General features: G+C 38.5%; 1 protein-coding gene across 9 annotated transcripts in view; it reads left to right on the top strand.

Annotated features, from left to right (window-relative positions):
* Scaf8 (SR-related CTD associated factor 8) overlaps positions 1–17,797 on the top strand; it is a 195,343-nt gene that overhangs the window by 19,340 nt on the left and 158,206 nt on the right. For all 9 annotated transcript variants that reach the window (XR_009588012.1, XR_009588013.1, XR_009588011.1 and 6 more), the window contains 2 exons: positions 9,101–9,184; positions 14,087–14,131. Coding sequence is in view for 3 of the 9 variants with exons in the window: in XM_021648990.2 (XP_021504665.1) it covers positions 9,101–9,184; positions 14,087–14,131 (129 nt within the window). In the remaining 6 variants the exon portion in view is untranslated. The remainder of the gene's footprint in view (positions 1–9,100; positions 9,185–14,086; positions 14,132–17,797) is intronic.

Raw genomic sequence — 17,797 nt, 5'->3', positions numbered from 1 at the left:
ACAACAAGTAGGGGCCTGCAGAGAAGGGGGACATGTATTTGACAATATATCAGTCCTGACCAGAATTGTGCTCACCCATTCCCAGGATTTGGAAAGGATGCACACATTTGTTGACTGAAAGGACTTACATACACAGTTTTTGTAGCTTATAGTTCTTTAATGTTTGTTGCCAGGCAGTGGTGGCACAAGCCTTTAATCTCAGCACTTGGGAATCAGAGGCAGGTGGATCTCTGAATTTGAGGCTAGTCTGGTCTACAGAGTGAGTTCTAAGACAGCCAGGGCTTTGTAGAGAAACCTTGTCTAAAAAAACAAAACAAATCAAAATGCTTGTTTGTGAGGAAAGTTAACTTTTTGCTACAAATGAAAAATTGAACTTACTTACATTCTAAAATACTTTCTTTTCAAATAGTATTTAAAAACTGTAATACTGTTCTTTAGGCAATTACCATGCTTGAAAAAGAGGACATTTCTTAATTTAACCCACATGGGAGCAGTTTTAGCCCATAGGAAGGATGACTAGCTGTAAACAAAATTTGTGTTGCTATAATAGTATTGAGAGCCACTTTTAACTGTAGTTTTTGGTGGTGGGGAGTTTGCAACCAGGTGTCACACGTGCTAGATACCAGGTCTACTACTCAAGCTACTTTAGGTTTACAATTTTAGCAAAATATGTATATTCCTTTCTTAATATCTTGAAATGTAAAAAATGCATTAGATTTTTTTTTTATTCAGAGAATGATGTACAGTATTGCATACTCTTTCTGAATGCTGTTCCTGTCCTTACTGTGTACCTTCCTGATTTTCATTTCCTGTTCATTAGACTATTGTCTACAGAAGCATGAGAGTTTATTTACAGACTTGGTGGCCACCTTATGTTGCTAATGTCTAGTGTTGGTAAGGAGCTGTTGACTGAGTGATGAGTTATAAGATGATACATAATTAGTTTTTGTTTCTTTGTGGTTTTTTAAAAAAACATCCCAGATTTTCTGTACTAAAGTATTTTGAACTGGAAAATAAAGGTCAGTGAGAGCTAGCTTAGTAGGTTAAAGCCACTTGCTGTCAAGGCAGATGATCTGACCATATGCTAGGAAAGAGCCAACTCCGGCAGTTGTCCTCTCACTTCCACTTGCATGTGTACACACACGCACAAATACAAAGAAGTGAAATTAAAATGTTTCAAGAGGGAAAAAAGGTGATACCCTTTCCTTTTTAAAAGGTTATTTTTGTTGATAATAGCTAATTTTTATTTCATTATGAGTAATTTTTCATTTTGTTAATAGTTACATATTCTATTCTCCCGCCTCAGCCCTCCCCTCTCCTGCCAATAAAAAGATGCCTTTGGATTACTGTCTTCTAAGGTTCTTAGTATAATTAGGAAGTCAGGCTGTGCCTTTGAAAGCCAACCTGAGGAATTCCCAAAGAATGTTACAACTCATAATAGCCCAGACTCTTTAAAAACATGGCTTTTTAAGACACTATTCCAGTAGTAACTTCATGTTATGTTGTTTAGAGTTATATTTAAAATATTTTTTACGAAGAAACTGAAATTGTTAGAAAAAATTTTGAGAAGAGTTAAGAGAGTATTGGTGATGGTCTACATAAAGTAATTATGAAGTTACTGGACAAAACTCATTAACTATGACAGCCATGCGAATCTCATCCTTTATCATGGGAGTTGAGACATGGGGGAAATACTATTTTGGTTCTTGTAAGTGAGAGTTATCTGTTTAAAAAATGTACAAAGCTTTTGTGTGACTTTTCTGAAAGAGTCAGGAATAGATGTCTGTTTGCCTCTGGTAAGCAGGCGGGACACAGGATTGTGTTCAAGTGTGGGCTAGTGACCTGAGTTTGGTGACTTAAGGTAGCTAGGTCGCTGAAAGGCTCTTCATAGCATGGCTTTCAGGCTGTTGCACCTGTTTCCTCCCACCAGTTGCTTATTGCTTACACCTGTGGGAAGGGCCTCATGAAACTTGAAGCTTTTTGAGTCCTTTGAAGGTTTTTAACTTTTATTTATTTATTTTTGTTTGTTTTTTGGGTTTCAAGACGGGGTTTCTCTGTTGTAGCCCTGGCTGTCCTGGAACTCACTGTGTAGATGCGCTGGCCTCAAACTCAGAGGCCCCCTGCCTGTGCCTCCCAAATGCTGGGGTTAAAGGTGTGCACCACCATGCCTTGCTTTATTTTTGTTTTTAGATTAACAGTTTTATTGAGACATATCCACACTATACATTTCTCTGTGTTTCTCTGTGTAACATTGGCTGTCCTGGACTCACTTTGTAGACCAGGCTGGCCTTTAACTCACAGAGATCCACCTACCTCTGCCTCGCTGAGTACTGGGATTACAGGCATGTGACACTGTGTTCAGCTACATTAGTACTTCTTTAAAATTATGGTAACCAGGTAAGACAATTCATCTGTATAATCCCAACATTCCCTGAGTTTTAAAAGATTTTATAGCTTTCTCTGACTGTGTGGAGTGAGCCTTCCTTCCTCATCCCTCTAGGAGGGATGCTTCAATTTGAAGAAATAATCCATCCAACACTCCATTTTCCCTCTAAATCTTAGTATTTTATCTGCTCCCTCTTTTGTAATGCTCTGAGCTTGGAAAGGGGTAATAAACATGTCTGTTTAACCCCCTAGTAGGGCTCAGTGTTGGGCCAGTTGAAGGTACCTGCTGAGCTAACTTCTGTTTGGCTCTCTTGTGGGCAGACTTCTAGGGCCTGGTGAATTGGAATTCAGCTCTGCTCTCACACACCTGCTTTTCCTTAGTAATGCCTGTCATTCTTATTTCCTGTTCATATTTACGGCAATCTTAACAGACTATAGCAGTGTCTCTGGCTTGCTTGAGCCTATCGGGTTGATTTCCATCATCTGCCTCAGACCATGCTGCCTTGTCTCAAGGACAGATGGCTAGGTATCGTCTGGCATCTCCTTCCCCTGGCACTTAGACTGATTTTATCCACTAACATGTCCCAGAGCCTCATGAGCAAGACTGGGGAGTTCTTACTTCTAATTTAGAAGTTTTTCCCAATTTAAGAAGTTCAGGTGGATTATAGTCTTTATTTATCATAGTTTCTCTACTGGGTCATTGCTAAGGCCCTCATCTACATTCTGAGTCGTGGATTTGTCCATCCTGTATAGTCAAGGTCAGACCTGAGAGTTACCTTTTTTTTTAATTTAAAAATATTTAGTATGTGTATGTTTGTGATATATGTGTGTGGGTTAGTGAGGATGCTTGAGACTTGATAAGTGTGTGGAGAGTAGAGACCAATTTTATGGAATTAGTTCTCAGCTTTGCTCTTAAATGTGGATCCAGGGTATAAGAAATTCTAGGTGAAAGCCTGTGCAGCAGGCATCTTTACAAAGAAGCCATCTCATTGACTCTTAATGAGTATCTTCTGTTGTAGTTTTATGCTCAGTTTTTTTGCCCTAGGTAACAAGTCTTCTCTATCTGGTAAGGGCTTTTAAGGATAGATATGGATTGTATTTTTCTAGTGTCTCACTAGCTGTAACAAACACTTGATCAACACCTTCATGTCATCCTTTCTTATTTTCCGCTTTCTTTTGTGTGCTTGTATGCTAAATTAGAGGTCAATACAGAGAATAAGATAGCAGCCATATGTCTGTCTGTCTGTCTAAAATTCCTTTCTTCAGTACATGTTCTTTGAAGACAGAAAGATGAGCCTCAGTTGCATGACTAATGGTCCAAAGCAAAGACCATACAACGGCCACTACGGCTCGATAGCTATTGGAACATCCACCCCTTTTCCAAAAGATGCTCTACTCAAATGGCTCCACTTTTATTCCGTTTGTTATTCATCACAGTGGAACACAGTTGTCACTACAACAAGGAGGCATGCCCTTTACCACATATTGGGAAAAAATTGGGATTGCCCCCATGGATTTCTCACCCACAGAGAGTTTGGCTTTATTTGTTTGTTTTATCATCCATTGTAGGGGCTGTGCAACTTCTCCTTTTTATCTCACTTTTGGTTATATTAGCCCATGTTTGGGGACTAGTTGCATTTTGTGGCTGTTTTGGGGAGAAGTGTATAAATATTGGTTTATCTCAGATAGGACACTGATGACAAACCAAAGAAAGAGTTCCACCCATTTAGCTGGATGAACTAGTTAAGTTATTAGGGTTAGTTTTAGTAGGATGACTAACACATAGCTACACAATTGAAAGGCGTGTTCAGCATGGGTGCAAGCTCATAAAACTTGCATCCTAGAGCTTCCTGTGTCTATGTTTCATGAACTTTCTGAACCTCTTGTGTGAATCTTGCCTGTTGAGTTCCCTTATTTGAGGATCCATCTCCTTCTTCCTTTATTGGAGAGAATGTTCAATTTGGAGGACATATATGCATAACAGCTTTGACTATATTTTATTCTTTTTCCCAATGCTCTAATTGATTTACTAGTAACGGTTACATGCTTTTACTTGGTAGGAAAGTTTCATGTAACCCATTTTTATAGTGTCTTAAACAATTTTTTTCCTATGGGTTTGTGTTTTTGCTGTTTGTTTGTTTTTCAAGACAGGGTTTCTCTGTATGGTCCTGACTGTCCTGGACTCACTTTGTAGACCAGGCTGGCCTTGAGCTCACAGAGATCCTCCTGCTTCTGCCTCCCTGGGATTATGGGGTGCACCACCACACCTACCTTCTTTTTTTTTTAATATTTATTTTTTTTTTATACAGTGTTCTGTCTACATGTACACCTGCATGCCAGAAGAGGGCATCAGATCACATTATAGATGGTTGTGAGCCTCCATGTGGTTGCTGGGAATTGAACTCAGGACTTCTGGAAGAGCAGACAGTGCTCTTAACCTCTGAGCCATCTCTCCAGCCCCTCACACACCTACCTTCTTATGGTTCTTGAGACTAGGCAATCAAGACTGCAGGTGCTGACTTTGAGTTCCTGGGAGAAAATGTTCCTGGCTGATGGATACTTGCTTTCTCACAGAGAAAGGGAGTAGTAAGGTGCGGAAAGAGCTTGGGGTGCATGAAAGAAATGTGTATGTGTGAGCAAAAGCTATGTGATACTTAGGTTTTGAGAGATAGTAATCCTGTTAGAGTTGAGCTGTCTATCTATATGATATCATTTAATCATCTCCAAAGAGAGCCTATTTCTAAATATAGACATGGTGGAGGTTGGGACTTAAGAATTTTGTAGAAGACAAAATGTGGAAATCGTGAGTGCTCAAGTGGACTAGAATAAAAATAATGAAATACAATTTTCAAGGTCACATAAACAAGTGATTCTGTAGGCTCTGACTCTAAGAAGCTTGATTCCCCCAAAGAACAATGTTTTTCACTTCACACTTAAGTTCTTCTAGCACTTACCTTCACGTCACCAAGTAAAATTTTTATACCACCGTTGGTTGAGTTTTAGACATTACTAGTTGTTGCCGTAGTAGGTGGGGCTGTTTGTCCACTGTTGCTTAATAGTGAGACTGAATGGATGTATTTGTACACTGGCTATATCTTATGTGTGTGCTATGGCTGTGGGTTTCTTGTTTCATTAGTTACTAGCTCGTTTCTGTTTTTCTAGAAGCTGACATCTCTTACCTATTGATTCTTCTGCTTTCCTACTTCTTTTTGTTGTGAAAGTCATTGTCTTCTGAACAAGAGGAAGAAGCAATTATGTCTGGTCAGTATGCAGTCTTGAAAGTGTCAAGATTGGAGTGTCAGGAACTTTTGTTTGGTTTCTGATGTCTTTGGAGATGTGAGAGATACTGATCTGTGTTTTCAAAGGCCTAAAAGGATAATTTGGGAAAAGATGAATTAGTTACTCTTGTTTTAGATTCATACTTTCTCTTAAATTCATTTGGTCAGAGTCAGCAGCCTTGAAGGCACAGATAATAAGCTGCACTGATGTATAACCAGATGTCTGTTGATGGTTCTGGGGCCTGGCCTATAATAAGTTCTGGTATTAAGTTGAGTATTGATCAAATCAGCAAGGACTGTTTTTTTAAATGTTTTTTTAAAGTTTTGTTTGAAATAGTATGAATACATTTTGTTCAAATTGGGTGATGAATTTCAGTACATGGGAGGGTAGGACGGTGCTCTCTAGTGAGATTACATTGTTTATCAAAAAGAGGAAGGACCATCTCAGATTTCATTATCACTCAAAATCAAAGGTTGACTTTTGTTATATGTTCTTTTATCATACAATTTGGTTATTTTGGTTCAAGTACAGTTTATTGGTGTCTTGCTAATAGAAGTAGGGCTCAACAGATGTGATACAGTCGAAACACTGTGGCCTTCCTGGTCAGCATTTTGTCATTATAGTGAAATAACTGCTACAATATAGAAGAGCGTGTTTTTAGCTGGTTCTGGAGGTTCTAGAATGTGGTGTGTCCAAAGGGTTCTGTCTAATAGGCTGTGGGAATATTTACTGTGCACCTGCGATCTTAGGAGTTTAATGGTGCCAGGTTCAAGTTTGACCTCTCCTGAGAAACCTGTAAAGTGTCACATGAGAACAGCGTCCTCTCTTCCCCCATGGGGTCTCTGGTGTAGCTGTGGCTGTCCTGGAACTCACTTTGTAGACCAGGCTGCCCTCAAACTCACCCGCCTCTGCCTTCCAAGTGCTGGGATCAAAGGTGTGCACCACCACCCCTTGCACATGTGAACAACTTTATTCTGTGGATATTGTCTCCAAATGACTCAAGGCCTCCCTTTTTATATCCTAAGCCATACTCGGAATCAACCTTTGTAGTATTATAGTAGTATCAACCTTTGTAGTATTCTGGTGAGATGATATAATGAACACGTGCGTGACCCTGGAGGGCACTGACCAGAAAGGGTGTTTGTGACGTTAACTAGAAGCTTCGATTGCTTTCTGTTTGCATCACAGTTAAGTGTATCAGCCACTTAATACCTTAAATTGCGTTAAAGGTACCTAAACCTGTTGTTTATTACTGTCAGTCACCATTATCTGTGTAGCAGTTACTTTTGAAAAATCAAATATTAGACCCAGTCTGGCAATTTAATGGCTTCAAAGGTGAATAGTGAGGCATTGAAAACATAAAGAGAAGTTTGGTACTGGGGAGTTACAGAAGCCTTTCCTCATTAGGTGATTTAGGGGAAAAGTACACATTAACTAGTGGGAAGTCCCTGGTAGAAAGTATCTGAATAGAAGAGAACAGATCTCTTAAGAGCAGTACCTCAGAAGAGAGCATGAGCCCAGAACAAGGGGCTATAAATATATGAGAGGAGGCTGACGGGCTGATGCTGAACAGCCAGACCCTCCCGTACACAGCTTTGCTTTGTTTGCTCAAAGGGTTCTTGACTGCTGTAAGGAGTGGTGGAAGTGGTGTATTGTTTGTTTGTTTTTGTTTTACTTTTAAAGAGAGCTATAAATGTGTTAAGAGAGCATGCAGTTCTCATTAAGTGTTTTCCAGGGGAAGCATAGTGGTTTAGGCTGTGGTCTATGTTGTGATGGTCATAGCTTAGAGTGTAAACTTTTAAATACTGTCTTAACTATAGTGTCACTGAATGCGATGGAATTTTTAGTCAGTTTTCATTTAACCATAGTTAAATGAAATTCATTCTATTTTTTCTAATTTTTTATTTTTACTTTTTTTTATGCCATGTCTCTGAGTATTATATGAGGAATATTAAGTCAGATCAATGGGCAGATTGTTTAAAAACATTAGATAGCTTGAATTTAATTATTGATTTCTTTTTTCCCTTTACTACCCCATTTTCTTTAAGTCCCACTGTATAGCCCTGGCTAGTTTGGCACACTCAGTGTAGACCAGGTTTTTCTTGAACTCAGAGACCCATCTACCTCTTGCTCAAAGCTGGACTAGAAGCTGTGCTTTGCCATGCCTGGCTTTAAAAAGGGTTACTGTGATAAAAGTCACATATGAAGTCAGACAACTCAATATGGTCTTTGGGTATATTCACCACATGGTGCGACCATCGTTGCAATTAACTTTAGAATATTTTTTTCACCTTCAAAAGAATGTTAATCTCATTAGTTGTCTCCCATCCCCCAATTCCTAGAATTGAACATAGGGCCTCAAGTGTGCCAGGCAACTGTTGTACCACTGAGCTACGTCCTCAGTTTTCTTAGCGAAGTATTTCCAAGGGCCAGGCACTTGGTGACATGCACTTGTGATCTTAACTGTTGAACAGGCTAAGGCAACATGGGCAATTTAGTGAGGTACTTCATCGCTCTCCCAGAAGCTTCCAAGATTCATTCTTGTTATATCTAAGGATCCTGATTCCTTTTACAGCTCTCAGTTCATTTAATACAAAATCATACATTCTATTGCAGTTCATGCCATTCGGGCTGTTGCTGCTGCTTTTTTTTCTTTTTCTTTTTCTTTTTCTTTCTTTTTTTTTTTTTCTTTTTGGTTTGAAGCAGAGTCTCACTATAAAGCTCTGGCTGGTCTGTTCTGGAATTTGCTTATGTAGATCAGGCTGACCTTAAACTCACAGAGAACAGCCTGCCTCTGCCTTTCAAGGACTGGGATTAAGGGTATCTCCCACCATGCTCAGCATCAGGGACGTACACTTTAATGTGAACGTTTATTTTTAGCACATTTAGTTGTGTACTTAGGGGTGGAATTAGCTGCATCACATGGTGACCATTTTTAATGGTCATGCTGTTCTATTTTATTTTTTTTTACATTTAGTGTGTGTGTTGTGTCTGTGTGTGTATGCCATAGTGAGCCTGTGGAAGGACAACTTGTTACAAGGAATTGGTTCTCTATTTCCACCATGTTGATTTTGAGAATGAACTCAGGTTGTTAGGTTTGGTGGCCATCAGCTTCCCCCACTGAGCCACATTGCCGGCTCTTAAGCTGTGTTTCAATGTTGCTGCACCATTTGGCATTTGCACTGGTAGTGTATAAGGATTCTAAGTTTTTACATTCTTTTTCTTACTTTTTCTGACTTAGTGATTATGAATAAGCAAGTATGAGGTAATACCTGGCTATAATTCTCTGCTCCCTGTGGTTAATGTTGCTGAGCTTGATTTTTTCTTAACATGACCCTTATATTTCATGAGAATATGAAAATGGGAATGCTAGTAGTTTCATGGTTGCTTGGGGGCACTGTAATATATTTAATATTTTCTTTTCTTTTTCCACCAGTTATATTCGCTGAATGACTATAAACCACCCATTTCTAAAGCAAAAATGACCCAGATTACAAAAGCAGCCATCAAAGCTATTAAGGTGAGTCAGAAATTTTACTTTGTGTCTTTAAAAGCAAAGAATCCTTTTATTGTGTGTGTGAGAGAGAGAGATGGAGAGAGAATGAATACGTATATACGTGTGCCACACAGTAAAGGGTCCTGTAATGTTAAGAGGCTCCATTGTGTCCCACCCTATGTTTTTGAGACAGTCTGTGGTATAGTATTAAATTGTCAATTTGTCTTGATGTAGAAGCACCTGGGAGATGGGCCTGAGGCCATGCTTGTGGGGAATTCACCTTGATTGATTTAATTGAGATAGGAAGGCTTGTTCACTCTGGATGATGGGACTATTCCCCTGCCTAGCATTCTGGCCCATATGAATGGAGAAAGGGAACTGAGTAGCAGCTGGCATCGTCATTTTTTGCTGCTGCTGCTACTAAAGTGCTAATTTTTGTTACTCTGAAGCGTGTGCTTGTGAATGTGTGGCTTTCTCTCCTTCTACCACAGGGTGTGAGGATTGAACTCATGCTGAATTTGTTTGGAAGTACTTTTAAGCATTGAGAACCCTGGTTCTCTGCTTTAACTGTGTTTGTTTGTATGTGTGTGTGTGTGTGAGAGAGAGAGAGAGAGAGAGACTGAATGTCTCAGGCTTTTGCTTCTCTTATCTTCTCCATCATCACAGATTAACCTGGATCTGAATTCAGTTGGCTTTCATTAGGATATTGTCACAGCAACAGGAAAATACTACTAATCAGGGCTCCCTAAGAAACAAGAGATTCTATTTATTTATTTAAATAGGTCTTATTAGAGTAGGCTGTGTTCTGGGTACTCCAACAATGGCCATCTCATGACAGAAAAGGCCAAGAGTCTGGTAGTTGTTCATTCCAGGAGACTAGATGTATTAGCAGTCCTAGTCTCATGCTGGATTCCTGGAAGCTACCTAGAGAGCTGCCAGTTTTCAGTCTGTGTTGGAATCCCAAAGAAGTAGGCTTTAACATCAATGAAGAAAATCTCTCATACGTGTGCCCTACAACTTGGGTCTTTGTTGATTCCAGAGGTAGTCAAGGTAACAACCAAGATTAATCCACTCCTTGTCAACAAACACAATCACATCCCTTCTTGCTTAAATTCCAAATGAAAACAATTACCAGGTTAATGCCACTAATATAGTATCCCACATATAACTGCAGATGCACTCTATATTTTAGAGTAGGTGGCTTAGTATGCATCTGTTATCTCAATCTATATCACATATGATGAAGAATTAGAATAAAGAAAACATAGTATCTGCTTAATATATGTGTATATATGCACAAACATGTTCTGAACAGAATAGGACAGAAGCACTCAATGTCAGTTACAACTGTCCTTTCTGCATCTGTCTTTTCACACTTTGCCTTTTATGCTGGTGCTTGAGGCCTGAACTCCGGCCCTCAGGCTTGTTTACAGATGGAGCTGTTTCCCCAGCCCCTCCTTAGTATTTTAAAGGAATAGATTTTAGAGATTTTAAATATTTACTTCAGCTTTATGGTATTAATACATGCTCATTGTGGAAAAGAAATCTGCCACCTGAAAACTCCCACATTTACATAAAAACACATTTTGAAAAGCATGTAGATTCCAGCTGTAGAGAGGATCAGTGGTTAATGATACGCTCAGGATGCGAGGCTAAGCACTGCACTCAGGGTCAGCCGCTTTGGACCCAGAGAAGAGCATGTCTGATTGCATGCGGGTTGATGCCCCAGGTCCCGCCTCTGAGAAAAAGGTATCGGACGGGTCTGATGCTCTTTGGGTGGATGACACCTAAATGAACATCTGTACAAAGTCCCAATTTATTTCTAATATCAGAGATCAGACCTCTACTCTTGCCTGATGCGTCTAAAACAAAAAGGGGGAACTGTAGAGAGCTGCGGAATGCTATGCCTTAAAGATGGAGCTGGTTTCTGCCTTCCACCTTCCCGTTGGTGAGTGCTCTCTGTCACGAACAACTCCACATTTGGCTAAGGCTGAGGATCTGGCTTGCTTCCATGTATGTGGACCTATCTGCATTGCCCCCGTGGCACGCCTGGGTTGGCTACCCAGAGGCTATTTAAGCTGTGGGCTGGTTTTCCCCGGGGTCCGAGGATTGTTCAATGTTCCTGAATAAACTGCATTGAAAAAAAAAAAAAAAAAGAGTATATACTGGATTCAGAGAGGACCTGGGTTCGGTTCCCATCACCAGCACAGTGGCTTACAACCGGCTCACAGCCATCTCTAGTTCTAGAGGATTCAGTGCTTTCCAACCCCAAGGCCAGTGGACACACACTTGGTTCACATACAGACGTGCACTCTTAACACAGCAAATAAAATAAGCAAGCCTTAAAAAAATCCTTTAAAGCCAAAACAAAACACTTTTTTACAAGTTTTGAAATAAGCATTTTTCATACTTTTCTTGGGCAGCTGATAGTTTGAATATAGCCAGGTCATAAAGAAAGTATTCTGACACTGGTATTTGTCACACTGACTGAAAAATTGTAAATATAAGTTGATAAAAGACTTTTAAGTAAAAATCAGTGTATTAGTTTTTATCTCACTGATTATATATAAATTTGAAAATGAATCATTATGGAAAATAATTGGGCTTTGTTGTGTATAAGATACTTGAATTTTAGGAAAGGACAGACTTAAGTCATTGCTGTGATGCAGTGAGTTTTGAGCTGTGTTAACTCATCTAGACTCTGAAACCATGGGGAAATGGTTTGATTCTCTGGAGAAGTACACATAACTTCTTGTCTACAAAGTCTTTTCAAGTTCAGAATACATAATTTATTGTCTTCTGGTCTAAGACTTCCTTCTAGCAAGGATCTTGAAAATGAATGATTACTTCTAACCAAGTAGGTACTAACCTGTGAACATTTAGTGATTGAAACATTAGCCATAACTTGACATACCAGCTATTCATTTTTTTATCTTTTGAATAGTAGCAGTATATTAACAGATTCCTAATTACTGGTGATTACTATCAGGAGAAATTTGCTTGATTCTTTCAAAGTTTTTAAAAACTAAATTTTGTGTGTGTGTGTGTGTGTGTGTGTGTGTGTTTGCCATGCACCTGCCTAGAGATGAGAAGACAAACTTTCAGGTATTGTCTGTCAGCCTTATGTGACAAGCACCTTTACGTGCTGAACCATCCTTAGCCACCATTGCTTTTGTTTTTATTTATTTTTGTGTGTGTGTGTGTGTGTGTTCAGGGTTATAGTTAGTATCAGATTTATAGTTAGTATCTTATTATATCTACCCCCCATGTTTTTATGTAAAAAAAAAAAAGATAAGCTATAAAGCTGCTGACAAGCACATTTAAGCCTGAGAATTCTGAAAGGAAACTATTATTGTTGTTATTATTTAAAGCACATCTGATGGGCCTTTGCATAAGCTTATTGTAGTTTACATTATCTCCAGTATGGTCTGATTCTTTGGATCATGGTTCTGAGAGTATGCAAACGTGCATGTTAACAACTTCAGTACTAGCCTGGAAAATTATTGTTATATTTCATGAAACTGTTGAGCAGGGCACTTGTTAAATTAAAAACTCGGTGAAGTATAGGCTCTAGCATTATGTCTTATTTTCAGATGTCAGTAGAGAACAGACAGGAAGTTGTTTGTAGAGTTTGAATTGGGGTTTTTGTCAGTTGAGAGTGAATAATTTTTTACAGTGTACTGTAGTGTTTGGTGTATTACTGCTGCTTTTGATAATTCTAGTTCTGAAAAGTTGTATATTCCTGTAAGCACTATGTTTTTACCCCTTGAATCTGTCACTCAGTAACCTTTATACCATACCTGCTTTCTATATCGCTTTTAAACTTTTGGCCAACATCAAGGGGATTCACACGCACACACACTTTTTGTTTTTCTTTTCCTGGCTGATTCATTTGAGAGCTCCAGATGTCATTAATAGTAGCAGTCCCTCTATACTTGTATATGAATCTCCTAAGAATGCAGACGTTTTCTTAGAAAGCAGTCAAACCACAGTATGTTGATCCCATGTATGAATTTCATTTGGATAAGATACTTTTATGCTATAATATGCTTACAGTCAACCAAGTATACATTTCAATGTTATGGCTTTAGTCCTTATGTTTCCCCAATCTAAATGCAGGAGTTATCCTTTATAAAGCAGAAGTCTTGAGACTAGAAGTATAATTCACGTTCTTCAAGACAAATGTTTTAATCATGGCATTGCTGTTGACATATTAAAATTTTGTTATTTATAATTTCTATTTTACTTACTTCCAGGTTGTACATCAGTCTTCTAAGTGTTTTCATAATTGATAGTGGATCATTTCATTTTGTATGACTTAATAGAACATTGTATATTCTTCCCTCTGCCTGTAGTTGAAACATTTATTAATATATTGCTATCACATTTATTAATGTATTGCTGGTAGATTACTTTTTTCTAGTATTGTTCTTGATAGGCATTAAAATGACACTATAGGACACTATCACTTCTTCTTTGGGAAAGAACCATCGTTGTCAGTGTGCATTATTTTGCTGTCAGTACAACTTGTCAAAGTGTGCTGTCATAAAGATTTTTGCTTGTTTCAGTTTTTAATACAGAGTTTTTAGGGTGTAGCTGAGATTGGCCTCAGCCCATGATCACTTTATTTCAGCCTTCCTGGTGCTGGGAATACAGGCATGTACTGTCCTGACCAGCTGGAATTGTTTCATGTTAATGTAACACACTTTATATATGTTCATTGTAATATGTCCTTCAAAGGATTACTTAAAGAATTAAATGTAATGGCTACTTTCCTATACAGGTGAATGATGTGAATCACAGAAATTTGACTAAAGTTTATTATTTTAATGGTCTTTTGGAGTGCTTCTTAAGCTTGTGGTTAGCAGAGAATTCTAATCTATGCCAACTGATTTTGCAAAATCATGTTTTCTTTTTTTCTTACAGTTCTATAAACATGTGGTACAAAGTGTTGAGAAATTCATTCAGAAAGTAAGTACATATGCTCTTTACCACCGATGCTAAATGTGCTATGATTGTATTTATGCTTGTGTTTTTAGTTATTTTTAAACATATGATTTAACTTTTAAAGAATATTTTTATGTGTATGAATGTTTTACCTATATGTGTGTATGTGTACCAGGTACATACCAGATCTCCTATAGTTAAAGATGGTTGTAAGTGATGATGTTTGTGCTGGGAACTGAACCTAGGTCCTCTGCAAGAGCAGCAAGTGCTCTTAACCACTGAGCTATTTTCCAACCCCTTAATGTTCTCCTTTAATTAAATACTTGCCTTTAAGTTCTTTTGATAGACTGTTAAAAAGAGACTCTTAAGTGTTGTGGCTATAGTTCTGCTGGTGGAGTGCTGCCCTAGCATTTCCTCACTGGCACTTAGTGCAGTAGGACTCTAGACAAACCGATGCACATTGTACTTTCTACCACTGTCCAGTAGAAGGTAGAAGATCAGGACTTCAAGATCATGGTTGGGCTCAGCAAAGTATATGCCCATCTGGACTATGCTAGATTCTTTCTTAATACAAAAAGTAACTCCAGTTGTTTAATTTATTTAGAAATAAAGTGAAAGTGCTGTTGTGCATCAGAAAATGGTAGTCTTCAGGGAGATTTTTTGCTAAATTTATTTTGTCTTCGATTTTATTTTTCAAATGTTACAGATTGTTGCAGTGTATGGCCCTTAAAGAAATTCTTATTAGTCATGTTAAGCTGTATAATTAGAAACCAACTTTGTATCTGTATAAATCAGGTATTAAATTATTGTCTCCCAACTGTTTTTGTTCCCCTCATTCATTTTGTCGGAGCCAACAATGCATTGAACACCGCTACATCTTATTTTGTAGATTTTATAGCGCCTCTTTCCAGGGAAAACAAGGCAGATAAAAGTTGAAAATAACAGTATTGTATACTGTATTACTTAGGGTTATTATTGCTGTGATGAGACACCATTAGCAAAGAAACTTGGGGAGGAAAGGGTTTATTTGGCTTATGTTTCCACATCACTGTTCATTATCAAAGGAAGTCAGGACAGAAACTCAAAACAGGGCAGAAACCTGGAGGCAGAAGCTGATCTAGAGGCCATAGAGGATTGCTGTTTACTGACTTGTCAATGGCTTGATCCCAGGACCAGCAGCCCAGGACTGGCCCCACTCACAATTGTCTCATCAATCATTAATTAACAGAATGCCCTACAGGTTGGCTCACTAAGGCATTTCTCTCTCTCTCTCTCTCTCTTTTTTTTGAGATAGGGTTTCTCTGAGTAACCTTGGTTGTCTTGTACTCAACTATAGACCAGGCTGGCCTGGAACTCACAGAGATCTGCCTGCCTCTGCCTCTCCGAGTGTGGGGATGTCAGGTGTGCACCACTGTGCCCTGCTCTGAGGCATTTTCTTAATGGGGGTTCCCTCCTCTTAGATGACTTCAGATTGTGTCAACTTGATACAAAACTATCCAGCACACATGGCATTTTTAAAAAAAATCAGAGTCTGGGTGACTTGGTCATAGTTCTTTGTGCTGTTATGATGAGCATTCTGTTGATGCCACTTTCTGGCAGGTTTATTTAAGACTGCCTTAGAAACTTGCATTTTATTGACTTATATTTGGCATTAACATTTAGCAAGGTCGTAGTCTATTATAGAAGGTGAAGGGATCAAAATAAGATTGTGTCTCTAAACTGGGTTGCCTTGAATAATTGGCCTAACCTGTTTTTGAGTTCTGCCCCTCTTTTAACAAGGATTAATTTAGCTGATGTGGTGGTGCACACCTCAGCTTTTATGAGACAGAGGCAGGCAGATCTTTGTGAATCCAAGGCCAGCATCATAGTGAATTCCAGGACAGCCAGGGTTATGTAGAGACCATGTCTCACAAAACCAAAAATAAAAGATAAAAAGTTTTCATTTATAAGTTTTAATTTTATGTGTATGAGTTTGCTTGCATGTATATAAGTGTGTGTATATACCATGTTGTATTCATGGTGGGCAGAAGAAGATATCAAGTTTCCTGGAACTGCAGCTATAGGCAGGTGTGAGCTGTCATATGGATGCTAGGAATCAAACACATGTCCTCTGGAAGAGCAGTATATGCTCATAATTAAGCACTGAGCTATCTCTGTACATCCTGTCCCTCTTTTTAAGATCTTGTTTTCTCCATAAAATATTGGTCAAACATTTTGGGATTAAGTAGTTTAGATGAAGATATGGTGTAAGTATACTGATTAAAGAAAATCAGACTGTAAAGTTCAGTGTTAGTTACTAGAAATTTCCATCAGTGTAAAATTTTTAAGATGCTTTTCAGATGGAAAGGGAGGAGGACCTCCCCTATCATAGACTTGGAGAGGGGGGAGGGACACGGGAGGAGATGAGGGAGGGCAGGATTAGAAGGGAATGAGGAAGGGTCTACAGCTGGGATACAAAGTGAATAAACTATAATTAATATTAAAAAAATTAAAAAAATAAAATTAAAAGAGTCTTGAAAAGGGTCTAATGTAGAAACCATGACTCATAAATTTGACTATGTGGGAACTGGTAAGGGAATCTTGCTGGAATGCAGAAAGTGTTACTGTGAGTTTGGGAGGATCCTGAGATCTGTGTTTCCTCCAGTTCTTACTTGATGCCCTAGATTCTCATTCAGAAGTCAGTTTGGATAGTCAGGTTTCAGGAAGAAATTTACAAATTAATGGGATTAGGGCTGGCAGTATGTTTGGTCAAGTAAGAGATTTGAGAATTTTGGGAAGACCTCGGTAAGGCTCTTCATAGTCCAAGTAAAGAAGGCAGTCTGGGGAGAAAGTGAAGTGCTATGTCTAACACCTGTCCACTGAACCGTAGATTTGGTAAGGGTAAACTGATGGTGCTCATTTCAGCTAACCCTTTAATTTTAGAATCATTATTTATGTTATGAGATCAGTGAACAACAACATGTCCTAATAACACAGATTGCCTGTAACTTTCACTCAGTTATTTTGGGTTGTAGAATAAGTAGGCCTAATCTGAAAGTCCAAAAATCCAAAGATTTTAAAATCAACACAATATTCATTTAAACCCTATGGAGAATGTTTGGCAGGTAGAATTAGCCTTTTTAGGTAGTCTTGAGCTCAGCATCGTTTCCTGAGGGTTAGCCCAGCTGCTACATCATTTCCTGAGGGTTAGCCCAGCTGTTACGTCATTTCCTGAGAATTGGCTCAGCTGTTACATGTTTGGAGTAGATTGTCCCTTTTGCTTCTATTTGAAATTCATGTGTAGGTGTTCCACAGGTTAAGCATTCACACACTGACAAGCATTTGGGTTTCTTTCTGACTTAGAAATAAAGTGGCTGAGACCATTTATGTTCTAGTTGTGGTATAAATGCAAGCTTTCATTTTTTGGGAGCTAATAAGTCATCTTTTCTATTCTGGAACTTGCTATTTTTCAGATTGGCTGTACCATTTTATGTTTACTTTACACACTGAGCAAATAATACAAGTACAAGTGTGTAACAGCTTGATGTTATATGTGGTCCTATGTGTTAGTGATAAAAAATTTATAGATAGAATCAAGGATAATGGTGACGAATGAAAAATTAACATTAACACTGACTTCTTATAGAATAGCTACTTAGAATACTTGTGCCTCCAGCTTTTGATGGAATGGATGGAGTCAGAAAACAATCT

This window comes from Meriones unguiculatus, chromosome 20, assembly GCF_030254825.1.
Source record: "Meriones unguiculatus strain TT.TT164.6M chromosome 20, Bangor_MerUng_6.1, whole genome shotgun sequence".
NCBI classification, from domain to species: domain Eukaryota; kingdom Metazoa; phylum Chordata; class Mammalia; order Rodentia; family Muridae; genus Meriones; species Meriones unguiculatus.
The sequence above is the reverse complement of the archived record's forward strand: the minus strand, read 5'-3'. Positions and strand labels throughout refer to the sequence as shown.